Source organism: Acyrthosiphon pisum, chromosome A1 (assembly GCF_005508785.2).
Source record: "Acyrthosiphon pisum isolate AL4f chromosome A1, pea_aphid_22Mar2018_4r6ur, whole genome shotgun sequence".
Taxonomy (NCBI): Eukaryota; Metazoa; Arthropoda; class Insecta; order Hemiptera; family Aphididae; genus Acyrthosiphon; species Acyrthosiphon pisum.
In genome coordinates, this window is record NC_042494.1 from 130141891 (window position 1) to 130156785 (window position 14895).

At 30.9% G+C, this 14895-nt stretch overlaps 1 protein-coding gene across 9 annotated transcripts; it reads right to left on the bottom strand.

The window, feature by feature from the left end:
• Positions 1–4457: 4457 nt before the first annotated feature.
• On the bottom strand, positions 4458–12490 carry LOC100168046 (OTU domain-containing protein 7B). 9 transcript variants are annotated; one of them, XM_029488322.1, is made up of 11 exons: positions 12091–12490; positions 11730–12022; positions 9982–10230; positions 9645–9806; positions 9378–9539; positions 8662–8890; positions 8486–8600; positions 8225–8387; positions 7988–8151; positions 7686–7925; positions 4458–5926 (listed from the first exon to the last, which is right to left on the bottom strand). In XM_029488322.1, exons 2-11 carry the CDS (start codon positions 11761–11763, stop codon positions 5651–5653), a joined length of 1794 nt encoding a protein of 597 aa, XP_029344182.1. In that variant the 5' UTR covers positions 11764–12022; positions 12091–12490; the 3' UTR covers positions 4458–5650. The 9 variants fall into 9 exon arrangements, with proteins under 9 accessions (XP_029344182.1, XP_029344183.1, XP_016660142.1 ...); XM_029488323.1 differs by having other exon boundaries at positions 9982–10235; positions 12091–12489; XM_016804653.2 differs by lacking the exon at positions 11730–12022 and having other exon boundaries at positions 9982–10235.
• Positions 12491–14895: the final 2405 nt, after the last annotated feature.

Sequence of the window (14895 nt, forward strand, 5' to 3'; positions counted from 1 at the left end):
ATTATTGTGTTTCAACAACTAAATTAACGTTTATGAAAATCTTTTTTTTTAGTTTTTACATAACTGTGTAATGTGTTTAAGTGTAGATTATCGGTGTAGACCCTGAAAGTGTTAATCCACTAACTCCACCACTCATCAAAGCTTTAAATATGCTATTATAATTTATGCTTATGACTAATTTATTGTATATTAAAATCTCAATAAAGAGAAAATAAACTAATTTATAACTACTCGTCCGAATTTTAGATTTTGAGTGGCGATGAATGTATTGATTTTACAATGATGTGTGTTTTTTTTATTTTTATTTTTGTGTCTGTGTACACGATAAATAGACGAAATAATGCTTTGATTTTCAACTTCAATATCTTGTTCGATGGGGAAGTGAATATTGTTGGTGCATTGGGGAGGTCAAAATTTAAAATTCCCAGTAATTTTCAAAAGCGCCGTGAAAAACAAAAGAAAAATTAAGGAAAAACGGGAATTTTTACGCAAAATCGATTTTAGTTTTTGGTGTAACTTTAAGATAAATTACCGTAGATATATGAAATTTTTACTGGTTGTTTATTTTTGCATTTTCTATACAAGGTAAAATTTTAACCTAACCTAACCTAACCTAGGGATGTAGGTAGTATCAGATAAAAACTAATATTTATTATTGATCGCTGCACGTTACAACTACAGTCATCGCTATCGGCATGTATAATTGTGTAGGTACCACTACAGAATGATTTGTTTTTAAATGTAAGACACTAAAAAATATGCATTGGTACTAACTATCAATGTAGCTATTTTTTAATTTTTTTGTGCGCATGTCATTATTTTACATATTATATAATTATATAGGTACCTATCGTCGACTACACTACACCAATCTAATTTATTACTACAGTTGCTTATATTGATTTTTAATGTTTCAAATTAGATATGCCGAAGACAACTCGTAATTAAAGTGAACTCTTTATATTTAAAATTGCATGTATTATACTCACCTACCTACACAGGCACAAATAGGGAAGGAGGGGCTTTAGGGGCTAATTCCCCAAAAATGTCCATAGCCCCCCAAACATTTCCTACATTTTGTTTCAAGCTTATTCAATATTATCAAAATAAGGCTTTAGCCCTTCTAAATCCCAAACGCTATTTGTACCTATGCCTACTTATATCGATGAAATCCTTTTTTCAAATATTATCATGATGATGCAAGCCTCATTCAAATAACCGTATCTATGTAGGTAGCTATTTTTAGACGAGTGTAGTACACATTTCAGAAGATATCCAGCCCACTTTTGGGTAATTTCCATTACACTTGCAACAAGAAACGAAAGGTACTTCGTAAAAAAAATGATAATATATGCAAAATTCATACCACAGCTAAAAAGAATAAAAATTGTGATGTAATTTTTTCTTTACTATCTACTACTTACAGCTAGGTATTGTTAGTATTTCAAATCATGTGCAAAATCATATTTTTTTTTAATTTTACAAATTGACAAAAAATGTCAGTGTCTTGTTTAAATACAACACTCTGTATATAATTCCTGGGTACTTCAAATGGACGAATCACGTTGTATTGCACGAGGCCGTACATAAATAGAAAATATCATTACACGGATGTACCTAATAGATAATCTTAAATAATCGATAAGCACACGACTGCTCATTGCTCGAATCAATTGATATCTGATTATTGAATATTAATGATAAATTACCAATATATAAGATGATACATTGATACCTACAATTATAGATATATCTATACCTATAGGTATTTGTTATAACGAACATACTATTATGCTCCAATGTTTTCTCGATGCGCATCCATGGATTTTTCAATAATTTAATTTTAAAAATGTATATTATATGGGGTCTTCAAAAAATGCCTAAAAATATATTAATCATTAATACTCAATTGAAGATCAATATTGTTATTTGTTTTTGTAAAATCAAATTCGATACCAAAAAAGTTAAAATCATACGTTCTTATACATATATCTATCATATTATCATAGTCATAAGCTGTGGCGCAACTAGGGCTGACATTTTGAGGGGGCTGTAGCCCCCACCTGACATTACTTAAAAAGTAACCCGTGGGGGCGATACACCCACACCCCCATGTATGTTCACTTGAAAATATAAAAAAATTATACAAACAAAATAAATTATTTATTTACTCAAGTATTTGATAATACCTTATTTTTAAATATTTATACTATAATATATCCCCGAAATAAAATATTACGTTTCCTAATAATATTTTAATGATATTTAAATAATTATTATTATTAGAAGTAGATTTTACAAGTTTTACTTTATATAGGTAGATACAATATATAAAATATTATAAAATAAAAATATTTCGAATGATCGATACATCAAATAAAATAAATAATTATTAAACAAATAGTTAATGAATGTAGGTACCTAATCAGTAATCTTTTAAAAGAACTATTAACATATTATGTTGTTTCAGACCGTGATATAAAACAAAACAATATTATTGTTAATTATTTAATATTATTTACTATATATTAATTTTTTTAATGAAAATTATACCTATATTATATAAGTATAATAGTATATTTGAAATTAAATATTAATAATGTAATAATTATTATACTAATTACGTTTTAAAAATTCCATGCGATTGTCAGTAATATTGTAGTCTGGGTGGGGGGGGGATTATTTTCCTAGTGTCAGGGATTTTTTTCAGGGGATTTCCTATCTCTATGTTATAGTTCATTCTTCATTGTATACCTATAGGTCTACAGGTCTACTGTAAAATTATGCGTAATAATTTTACCAAATACAAAATAATTTATATCATATAGTATATTTTAATTTTAACGTGAGTTATGAGTATTTTAAAATTGTAAATTTTTTATACATCTTAAAATACTCATAACTAGCTTTAAAATTAAAATATACTAAAAAGCATATGAGGTTGCCTAGATAATAATCTTATCTTTGGATTTTATAAAAGGTCAATTCACTCTAATTTTTAAATTAACAGAGCTACACGTGTTCTGCTGAGCGTAAAATTTGCTATGTTACGCACTTGTAAGACGGAGACAACACATGCGGGTATCACGTCCTCTATTAATTGTATAGGATATATTTTAGATTTTAGATTCTGAGCGGATCGATGACTGTATTGGTTTTACAATAGGTAATGTGTGTTTTTTAATTTTTTTAACTATATTTTTTGTGTCTGTGTAAACGATAAGTATTCGTAATAAAGATTCGATTTTCATGTATTATAATATACTATAAGGCACTCAGTATGTAATAATTTGTTTATTTTTAGTTTCATATTGTAAGTATTTACTATATAATAATAATTAATATATTAATATGAGAAATTGTGTTTTTGAATAATAATTTATTGTTTGTATTAGCAGGTACTTAGGTACACCATAATAGGGAACTAAAATGTCGAAATTTCAATTTGGTAGGTGTAATGCATAATGTTGTACAAACGTATTTTTGATGTATTAGGCAGCTTCTGTAAGATCAATTTATGAGAATCCTTGCATTAAATTGGTAGGATTTCTTTTCAATTCAATTCAGCTATAAAAGCAGTTTATAATATTATCCGGCAATAATCCATCAAAGATTATATCGTTCTAAAAAGTCAAAAATATGAACTTCACCTTTTGGTTAAATGTGGTCACCATTGGGGAATGAGTTTTAACATTTTAAAATCTAAATGTCATTCTAATATGAGCTTTTATAAAATATAATACATTTTTATCTAAGTTATTAAATGGGCAAATTGACTCACCACACCTTCTCTCTCTAATCCCTTTAAATGTCACACCCGTCAACACACCACCTTTAATTTACCTACCTCCTCCACTAATTATGGTTTAAATGAACCATTTCGGCCATGTATGTCTATTGCCAATTCAGACCCATTCTTTTCTATTTCATAACCTAATCAAGTATTTATGTATCACTATAATATTTACTGTTATCACACTATTGTAATTGTTGTATCAATATTATATTAAATTGCGCTCACGCCCGTATTGTATGCTAAAAATAAAATAATATATGAATAGACTACTTTATTTTAAAGTTAGAAACTCATAAAAAACCTGCTCTCATATCTAAGATTTAAAGATTCCTCATAAGTTTTCTACCTAATGCCGATATGACAAAGTGACAAAATATGTAATAATGTTTAGTATTGATGACTCTTTACATGTAAATATATTTTATAACATCAATATAGAATAATAGAACTATTAGGCACTTAAATGATAATTTGTAGGTACTAAATTCTGAATAATATGACAAATGTGTAACGATGATTCATTACAAAAAAAATTTAATATAAAACAATAATTGTATATTTAATCATTTTGATGATTCCATACTGTTTTTTAGAATTAAAGAGTGCCAGTCCATGTACAGGCAGAACTCTGATCGGTAACGGGTTACAATGAAAAAGACAATTTTTTAGAATAAAATGAAGTGTATTTTTGCTTATGCATTTATATTAATTGTCTGTCTCACAAACATGACGTGATGAGATGTATTAGTCAATTATTGATATCATATACACTAACAACTCAGTTAACATAAACATTATAATCAATAATTTTAAAAGATCTGCACGGTAGGTAATTCTAAAACAATCACAATTAATATATTTTACGTTTTCTCAACAACATAATATAACCATAGACATATAAACATGTACAGACATAGTTATAACAGGTGTAAAAAACAATAATTTACCAGTACACATGATGTTATTCTTCTGTTAATATGTAAAAATTAACTACAAAAATCAATAACATAAATAAATAAATAAATAAATAAATAAATGTACATATACAAATTCACAATGATATGACAGATAAAAAAAATTAAAAACGAACAATAAATTCATTTTGTTAAAACAAGTACGATACTCGATCGTAAAACATTTCGAGCAATTTAAAACCTCATAATATTTAACGCGTAGTCTGTTAACAAAATTAATATATTAACATGCTTTTATTTTACCGTTAGTGCTTATTAGTTTTTTTTTTTTTTTATAATGTTTCTAAATTATAATTATTATGATAATGCAAAAATATAATTATGAAAAATTAAACAGAAATTGTTTAGGAAAAATGAGCCTCAACAACGTAATAAGCATGAAAATGATAATACAATTAATAGCTGTGACTAATAACTCAGCAGATTAGAGTAAATATTTCAATTTGCTTCAAACTTATATTATATGTATATACCTACACTAATCAATATTATTAATTTTGTATTTTTCAAGACTAGTTAAAGATAGAAAAGAAAAAAAATTCTTAATCAGTTTAAAAAAAAATATATTATTTTCAACAACTGAAAAAAAGGCCCCAAGCATATTGTATTGAATTACACAATACATATAAATATAAACATTAAATAAAATGTATAAATATGCAATACGAACGAGTGATAATTAATATTGGTAAAAGACGTTTTTATTTATTTATTTAGTGATGTTGCGACTTATGGACGTGTGTGTTGTACATACTTAGATATGTACGCGTTTGTCACAAACTTTTAAAATTAATAAAAAAAACTAATTGTGTATGTGTTGTTGGTGTGTGTGTAAATATGTTACGTTGAGATGAAATCTTTGTGTAATATTTCTATTATTTCAATCAGATTCCTTTTTTTGCTGCTGATACAGTTGGTAACATTTTGAACAGAGATGTTTAGTCACAGACGACCCGAAGAACTCGCAGTCTTCCGTACGACACTTATCCACTTGTGAACCAGTGTCATAGAATGTGGATTTTGACAGGTACATTGTGGGGTCTTCATTTGTGACAGCCTTAACAGGAGTCATCAGGCCGACTTTTACATGCGACTCAGAATCAGCTTCAGTGTAAAAACGAGATTTACCAGCTCCATAACGAGGTGTCGTATCCGCCTAAAACATTCAAAATAACTCTGTAACAACGGCACAGTATTTGATAAGTAAAATGTATTCATTATCTTAACTTAATGTCCATGTGCATAGTCAATTTATGTGTCACATAAGGCATAGTTTAACATGTCTTATGTGACACATACTTGACTAGCATACTTGCATTAAACTTTTAAAGTAATAAAATAAATTGCTTATAGCGTAATACAGTCAATGCCACATTAAGCCAAATTCCCAAATTATAACTTAATTATTTACTCGTGTATATTTTTATGAACTGACAACCGAATTTATAAATATGCAACAAAATAAAAGAACATTGAAGATACTAATTTTTTTAACTTAACTCAAAAAAAATTAAATAAAAACTAACAACGTGGGTGACGGACAGCAGAAGTCACAAGTTTATGATCAACGAAATCGAAAAGGTGTTATATAAAATGAATAAATAAGTTTTTATTAACCGCTTATAGGGCACAGGAACACAATGGAAAAGAAAAAAATAATATTATGAACTCTGTAAAATATAAATATTATAAATATATGCGCTTTATAAACTCTCAAAAGATTAAAAACCTACTTTAGATCAACAGTATTTCAAGAAAGGCTAGATGGCTATATTTAACAAAAATAAATAAGGAAGAACATTTAACTGTGGAGGAATAACCCAAGTTTTCATAACAAATTCTACCAGGAGAATACAACTAAAAGACTAGTCAAGATAATAAACAATACTTAAATATTGTACATCAATTAATATACAAGCTTAAATTGTATTAACTCAATTAATATATTAAATATAATATACTTAAATATATGATTTTGGGGTTATATATGGTGGGTAACTCCTTTAGGAGACTTCTGACTACGCAACTGCGACCAATCAAATTGTTATAAAAGTTTGTCCTCTATATTTAATATGGATAGTGATGACATCTTTTATTGACACCTTATATTATTTTTTATTATTTTCAATATAGAAAATGATTGTTTATTACTTGCATTCAATAAAACCATACAACAAAATATTTGCAATACTATTTCTACATTTGGAAAGTGTAGAATTGGTGAGACATAAAAAGTTTTGTAAAAGATGATTTATCTTCTTTTGAAAAAAAAATTTAAATATTTTTAAATTGTGCCAATTCTTCTATGAATGCTTTATTTAAATATAAAACACAAAGAAAACACTGTTGAAATTTTGTTGAAAAATGTCATAACAATATTAATATTGATTATGTAGGTATTGTAAAATGCGATAGAAATAACTTTATATTATACGTTTGTCATTTATAAATTTGAATAAAACCTTAGATAAAGACTTGTCCATGACTATAGACTATTGTAAAATATAATCAAATTTATACTATATATTAAAAGTTTAAAAATAAACTATTCAAAATATATTAACAGTTTTATTTTTATTAGATCACGCACTACTTCTTTAGGATTGGGTCAAAAACTAAAAGTTACAAACAATACAGGCACACAGCTATGATGTATTTAGTTATTCTTGAAGTGTTGGTAGATACTAGATTATATTATTGATATTAATATTGTATTCTTTTAAGTTTAAATTTAATATGAAATTTGAAACAAATAATGTAAATAAGATTTTCTGAAAATCTGCCACCCCTCAAATCATATTTAAAATAAATTGTCACTCTGGGGAAGTCCCCCCCCCCCCCGTTAAATGTGATGCGGCTCTGAAGTCTGAATAGTGTCCTAAAGTATATTTATTAATAAAATAATTCTAACTCACATAAGGTGAATGCTGAAAACGTTCAGCTGCTGTCCTTAAGTAGTTTTTAATCATCACATCATGATATTCGTGTTTTTTGTCTGAGTTGATCAGGGCACAATACGTATACTTGGCTTGAGGTGATATTGCTGATAAATTTTTTACTGAATTAGTCCTTGACAGTTTTGATTTCAATTTATTCCCTACGGAACGTCCCAGACTACCAAAGAGACCATTTTTCCCTGTAGTGTCATTGTTACCCTAAAACAAACAATACATTTTACATTATTTAAGTACAATTAATAATGCCAATCATTAAATACTTGAGGGTCGAGTTTCACAATATCCAAGTAACTGTTCAATAATGACAATGAATCTGTAAACGACAGTTCTTGATTTTTATCAGGAGAATGATCATTTTCCCCTGGATCAACAGGAAACTGTATCGGTAAAAGTTCACCATTTGAATCCACCAAAGGTATAGCACCTGAATTCAAAGATTTAATCTATAACCAACCATGATATACCTAGGGTTTGATATTGATAAAATATATACATACAAGAAAGAGTTGAATTTGGTGTTTCCATGGCAACCAAAGCTGAAAAATGCCCTCCATCATATGCCAATAACAAAGGGGAACGATGACAATCACACGGGTAACACTCCAGGGGCAAGTAAATACCTCCAAACTGTATAGGAGCCAAGGCTTCACCGTTCATATCCTGTAAATCAAATTGATTTAAAACCAATTCAACGTATTGTTTGAATCACCCTAATAACTGACATATTTAAAAAAACTAAAAAAAAAAAAAATAAACACCTTGAGAATAGTATCTGCTATGACAATAATAGGTCTTTTTAATACATGTGCCAAAGCATAAACATGTATTTCTTCAAGGCTCTCATAAATGTATCCTTCGGTATCTGCATTTCCACTGTTTTGGTAAAAATATACATCAAGCTATGGTAAAAAAATAAACAAACAAACAAACAAACCTTGATGCACTCTGTTTCCGCATACGAGGAACGGTGGAAGCCATGTTGACAATTGCATTCCATTCCCGGCGCCATTCTTGTTCTGTATATACGAGACCAAATAATGAATTCATAATAGTTTGTTGTCGTTGCCAACGACGCCAGAGTGAATGTCGAGCTGGACCATTGCTCAGGAACGAGTGCAAAGCACGCCTCAAATTTAATAACCGATCATGGAATCCCCAAATACCTATAGAAATAATAAGGTATATATAAGTATTTTAATATGTAAGTATAAATAAATTTAAATAAATTATAAATTAGGTAAATGTGTAAATATAAATAAATTTTCTCAAATTAAAATGTTAATATTGCTTTGGAGAGAATTTTTGTAATCTATTTAGTTACTAAAGTTTAAACACTTCCAGAAAGAATAATTATACCGGGTTGCGCAAAACATTTAATGAACTAGTAGTGAGCTAATGGTCCCTTAAATTAGATTTAGTGGCCCACGATTGATCCATTACATTTTTAGTGAACCATTGAATTTAATAAATTGTTTATGCAACCTGCCAACCTAGCATAAAAGTATTATTACAATAAATTAACAAAAAATATATTTGTTTATGTCTGATTATTATTTTTTTTTTTTTGTGATCTAACTATTTATTATATTGCTAAACTCAATAGTGTTTAAAATGCTCTAAAAAATCAGTGTATTAAATATTTCAGCCCACCCAACGAAGCAGCGTGCAAAAGACAGTTGCCATCGCCAGATGTTGAAAGTGGCCAAAGCCTTTGACAAAATCCAGTCCACCAATTTAGTCTTGAAGCCTGTTCGAGAGAACTTTGCATTGCTACTGCTATCAAGTCTTTTTCAATGAACATTCGAAATTTTTCTAAACAATAAGCAACATATTATATTATTTAAAAAGGGCAGTTAGTAAATAAGTTGTATTGTTCAGTATCATATTAGCAACTAAATAACTGTGGTTAAAATTTACCTTCTAGTTGTAACAAATCGGGTAGAATAAAAGTATAAACCGGAGTTTCCACAATCTGTAGTTCATCTTCAGTGTTGTCGATAAATATCAATTCTGATCTTGCTTGGGAAACAATGTTCACATTGTCAGTAGCATGTGAAATGCCTCGTTTGAGTGTTTTATCTAAAAATGAAAATCAATAAATATTAATACCAATGCTTTACATTATGAAGTAAATAGATAAATAATTTTTTAAAAACAATGTAATATAATATGTACCCAGTACAAAGAATGAAATGAAACAAATAGTGAACTAATATCTACGCCTAATAGATAACAATATTATATAGGTGCTTACAGGCGTTTGTACTGAATGGTTCATCATGATGTTGAGGGGGAGTTGTTCCGGTTAATGGTATTAAGATAGCATTTTGGGATAATGAAGTTGTCTCATCCATGAAAGGGACTGCTGTAATGTTACCGTTCTCAATATCCTCAAAACTGTTACTGTTGTGGCCATATAACCCAGAGTCAGGTTGGTCGTAATGGCTAGAGCTATTTCGCTCCACCTTGACCAATAGTGCATTGCTTTCCTCCACGTTGGTATCTATTCTAAAAACAGACATTAAATATGAAGTGAATTATTATTTATTATATTAACAAATCTAAACAATAACATTATTAACATTACTCATTAAACATTTTTCTTCACGAAAAAACAATTAAAATTTACTTCAAGAAAAAAACCTTAAACTATGTGTACCTATAGTGTAAAATCTATTAAGCAGTTTAAAATAGAAACATATTATCCATAGCTTTAAGTGTATGATCAAGGAATTTAGAAAAACATAATAGTATAGTAACTAACTATGTATTATGATTTAAGAGTGTCGAAATAATTTTATTTGTATACCACTACTAGCTAACTGGCAAATGAAAATTGTGAAAAAAGCCAATTAGCATTTTGATTAAGCAGGGGGGAAAACAATTGACCAACCGAAATGAATAATGATACAAGGTACCTATATAGATGTGGATAGGTCAATAGGTGAGATTAGTTCTCATGTTTTGTAGAACGTTTATCAATAGATCATACATGAAATGTATTTTTTTTTTAATTTTTTTTTGGTACTTGTGTCAATGATCATTATCAACGTACAATAGTATTTATAGTGGCATAAAAATACTCAACGCGACGATTATTTAAATACATTATCACAGAACGTACGTGTAATTTTTTACTGTTGATTGTTTAGACGCGAACATGTTTACCGAGCGATAGACATAGCGTGGCGACAGCAGGTATTATATTATTAGGTGCGGAACGTGCGGTGAATAATAATCATTAACATTATTCGTTCGAGCGGTCCTGTGAGATCTCGTCTCGAGCGTGCCGAGTAGGTAGGTTTATCAAAATATATCTTGTAGGTGGATCGTGGATACCTGTTGAATTTCGTGATCGAGATCGAGACCAAAACAAACTAATCGAGGGATACGGAAAAAAGTTAATGCAACCAGGAAGAGCTCGGGGATAGATAGATATACTTAGGTAGGTAAGTAGGTAGGTAGGTACTAAGTAGGTACCTATTCAGTGGTCAGTATTTACTACAGCGGTCGCCGGGTTTGTGTTCATTGTACACGAATCGCTCGATATCGGTCGCGTTTAAGGCGGAGCATATAGCGAATATGGCTTAGTAGTACGACGAAACCCGTTGTCGGTCGGGCTGACAAAAACACTTTTCTACTCACGTCCGGATCTACGACGAGTCTGGCATCGGGCGGACGAGATCGTGTCTGCGGAATTGACGGCGAGCGGACGACGCGTGTTGTGTCGCAGTTGTCGCGCGTCGCACTGCCTGTCTGCCTGCCGCCTGGTCGAACGCGTAAACGGTAAACGGGTCGTCGCGGGCGGGACGGAGTGAGAGTGTGGCGGCGGCGGTGGTTTCCGACGCGTACGTTATTTCAAGGTAACGAAGACCGCACAATATAAATAACGAACGAAATAATAAAAATATGTTTTTGTGACAACAACGACAAAATAATGTTATCGCAAATGATTTTTCTTTTTTTACTGGGTAGGTAGATCGTAGATAATAAAGGTGGTACCTATTTTGACTGTGTGGTCCATCTGTGGTCGCATCACGATCGTCGAGATCTGCAGCAGCTGATAATATCGTTTTATTATCGAGTGATTGTGTGCGTGCGAAACGGTGAGAATAATCGGTCAGTTCTATGATACGCCGCGCAGCCGCGACGTTATCAAAACCGAAAATATTTCGCCGTGGAAATAAAAACGTCACTTTCCCGCCCACGAACTCCTCAAAACCACAAAAACCGTCTCCTCCAAGATGACGTCGCCACCTCCCACGCGCCCCTTGGACGGTTAGCCTTCTGCCGAACTACGTGCGCAAGCATAGAATATTATTAAATATTAATATTTAATACTAATAATATAAAAATTACATACAACATTTTTACTTTTCAATCACGGATCATAATTATTCATGATATAGGTATTATTATGAAATAATTTCTGCTACTCCTTGCAATATTATTGTTCAATTCAAATTTCCATTCGAGCACGCGTCAAAATTGCGCATTAGATTCGCGAGTTTCCGATCGACGAACGCATATCGTATTGTTGTTTTAATACATTTCCGCGTAAAACAAAAATGTGCAGCGTTCGGAGAGCGTGGCGCGTGTACGACCTAATCATAAATAATAATTTATAATAATTATTATCACAAATCACTACTACGGACGTCACGTACTGACGATATCGGATATTATATTGTAAATTGTTGCACAGTTTTACTATACCCGGAATGGCGATAACATCGGTTATTTTGTTTTACAACAATTAATAATATATACAATATAATACATACAATATAAATGCAATAAATGCATTCGACGAGCGGTTTTATTTTCGGTCACGCCGATCGAACGCGCGCGCACTGCGTACCGCGTTAACCTAGGTTGCTGCAGCAGAGAGTCGACGATCGCGGTCCGCTTCGCCCGCAATCGTCGCTCGCCGCACACTCATCCACGTCCTCCTCGGGATCTATCGTCTTGATACGCCGACCTCGAATGATGTGTGCAATAATATCTTTTAAATTTTTTAATACGCGTCGGTGTTATAACGACGGAACTGCAACGAAATACGAATATTAATTTATTGTGGCAGCGATTTCGGATAATATAATATTAATAATTAATATACATGAGTACCTAACGGACGCGATATATGACAGCAGCTGCGGTTGTTATACTAGCTTAATAATTATAATTAATCGGAATTACTCAATACACCTAATGATTTATGTATTTAAATAAACTCGTGATTTGTGCACGCTTCGATAGTTCGATGTATTATTACTTATATAAATAGGTAGGTACACACAGGGCCGTCCTTAGGATCTGCGAGGCCCAGGGTGAAAAACCAATAACCATTTATTTTACCACATTTTTCAAACGCGAGGCCTCCAAATGTAAGCAAAATGCATGAGGCCCAGGGCCTGGGCCCTGCGAGCCCCCCTCTAAGGACGGTCCTGGGTACACATACAAATATAATATTGTATAAATAGGGGTGGTCGGTATAATATTGTGTAGTACAACCGAATTAATACAATTGTATTTAAAAATCGTCTTTATAACGAAACCAATTTGTATGTGCCTGACATAGACTATTCAAATAAACTTCAAGTTTCTATTTTTACATTTTTAAATATATTTTCACAAAACTGGGGGGGAACGTTTTGAAGGGGAAATTCCAGGGATTTATGTATCATACTCAGTAAATAGCAAACATATATTATGTTAATGATCATACTATTCATACTATATTTTGTTGAGTGTTGATGTACTTTATTGCCTGAAACATAATATTATAAAGTGCATGTGCCATGTGCCCATGTAGCAATGCATGATGATGGTTGTGATAAAAACCGTTTATAATATTGGGCGCCAAAATGATACTTAGCCGCTATAATATGTATAATATTACTTTTTATTACCTATATTACAATTTAAAAATGATCACAACTCACGTAAAAATTAAATTAATGTCTCACCTGCATACATAAATAATGTTCTTACCATTAAGTTTGAAAATATTAAAGATTTTTGGCTCTAAATATTTAGATATTTATGTAGGTAAGTACTATTTATTATAATGTACCTACCTACTAACTACCTAGTTAGTATTATTTTTTTTTTTAATAATCTAAGTAAATACTAAATAAAAGTATTTTCGTTTTTCGCATTCAATCTATTACCACTGATTAAGATACATTTAATTTAATTCGTTTCAATACAAGGACTTAGGATCGGTTGAATAAATGTTTTATAAAACATGAGTTATAACTCAGACTATAGGTCAACGTTTTCGGAAAAAATCAAAACAATAAGGCTTTTGTAAAACAACCATCAATTTTATTTATTGAAAATAATTAAATAATTTACAATTTATTTTTATTTAATTAGGTAAGTTTTTTTTTCAAGTGTATCATATATACATCGTCAGCATCACATAACTCCATATCGACTAGTTTTCAGGAGAAAGGAAAAACATTCCGTCGGTAAATGTCCTATCACATCTATATAGTATTCTGTATTTGACAATATTTTGTATTTTAAGACAATTTTTGAAAGTTTTTCGCCAATTCCTGATTTACACTCTTGTTATTGTTTATGTTGTACAATACATGAGTGTATCACTTATCGATGTTTCTTGAAAACAATTTTCTCATACCTACTCGCTTCACATTTATTGGGTCTGTACAAACTATAATATATTATTATTAACAGTGTGTCGGTGTACATAGCCATATTAGTTATTTTAGTTATAAGTATATATTATTATAAGTGATTAACAAAAAAAAAAAAATAATAATATCCTCAATATTAAACTACACATTTTTCTTTATTAATCTAAAAAATAAATAACATAGGCAATAACTATAATCTAAATTTTTTTTTTTAACCGGACGATTACCGTCGAGTAGAAACGCTGGTTTTGGATATCAGGGAATGTCCAGCTTATGGACATACTGCACTGAGGACGACGAGAGGACATTTTTCGGCGGACTGTCGGACCAGGACGCCTGGCGGCCACCGAGCCACCCCCGTGGGGGTTCTCGTCAGGCCGCGACGACGGCGCGAGGTGCACTACAACAAGCGGCCGACCCAAGCCAGCAGTTCTCTGAGAGGAGGATGCTCTGATGCTCGACGGCGATTACTATGGCATGCAGCAGTGGCAGCAGCCTGCACG

Bases quoted from the DNA above. Each gene is read 5' to 3' on its own strand.
- LOC100168046 (XM_003244710.4), bottom strand. From the start codon at position 10,889: ATGTTCGCGTCTAAACAATCAACAGTAAAAAATTACAC. The intron at 8,601-8,661 runs GTTTGTTTGTTT...TTACCAAAACAG, and splicing joins CGGAAACAGAGTGCATCAAG to TGGAAATGCAGATACCGAAG. The intron at 8,152-8,224 runs GTATGTATATAT...CTTTGAATTCAG, and splicing joins ACCAAATTCAACTCTTTCTT to GTGCTATACCTTTGGTGGAT.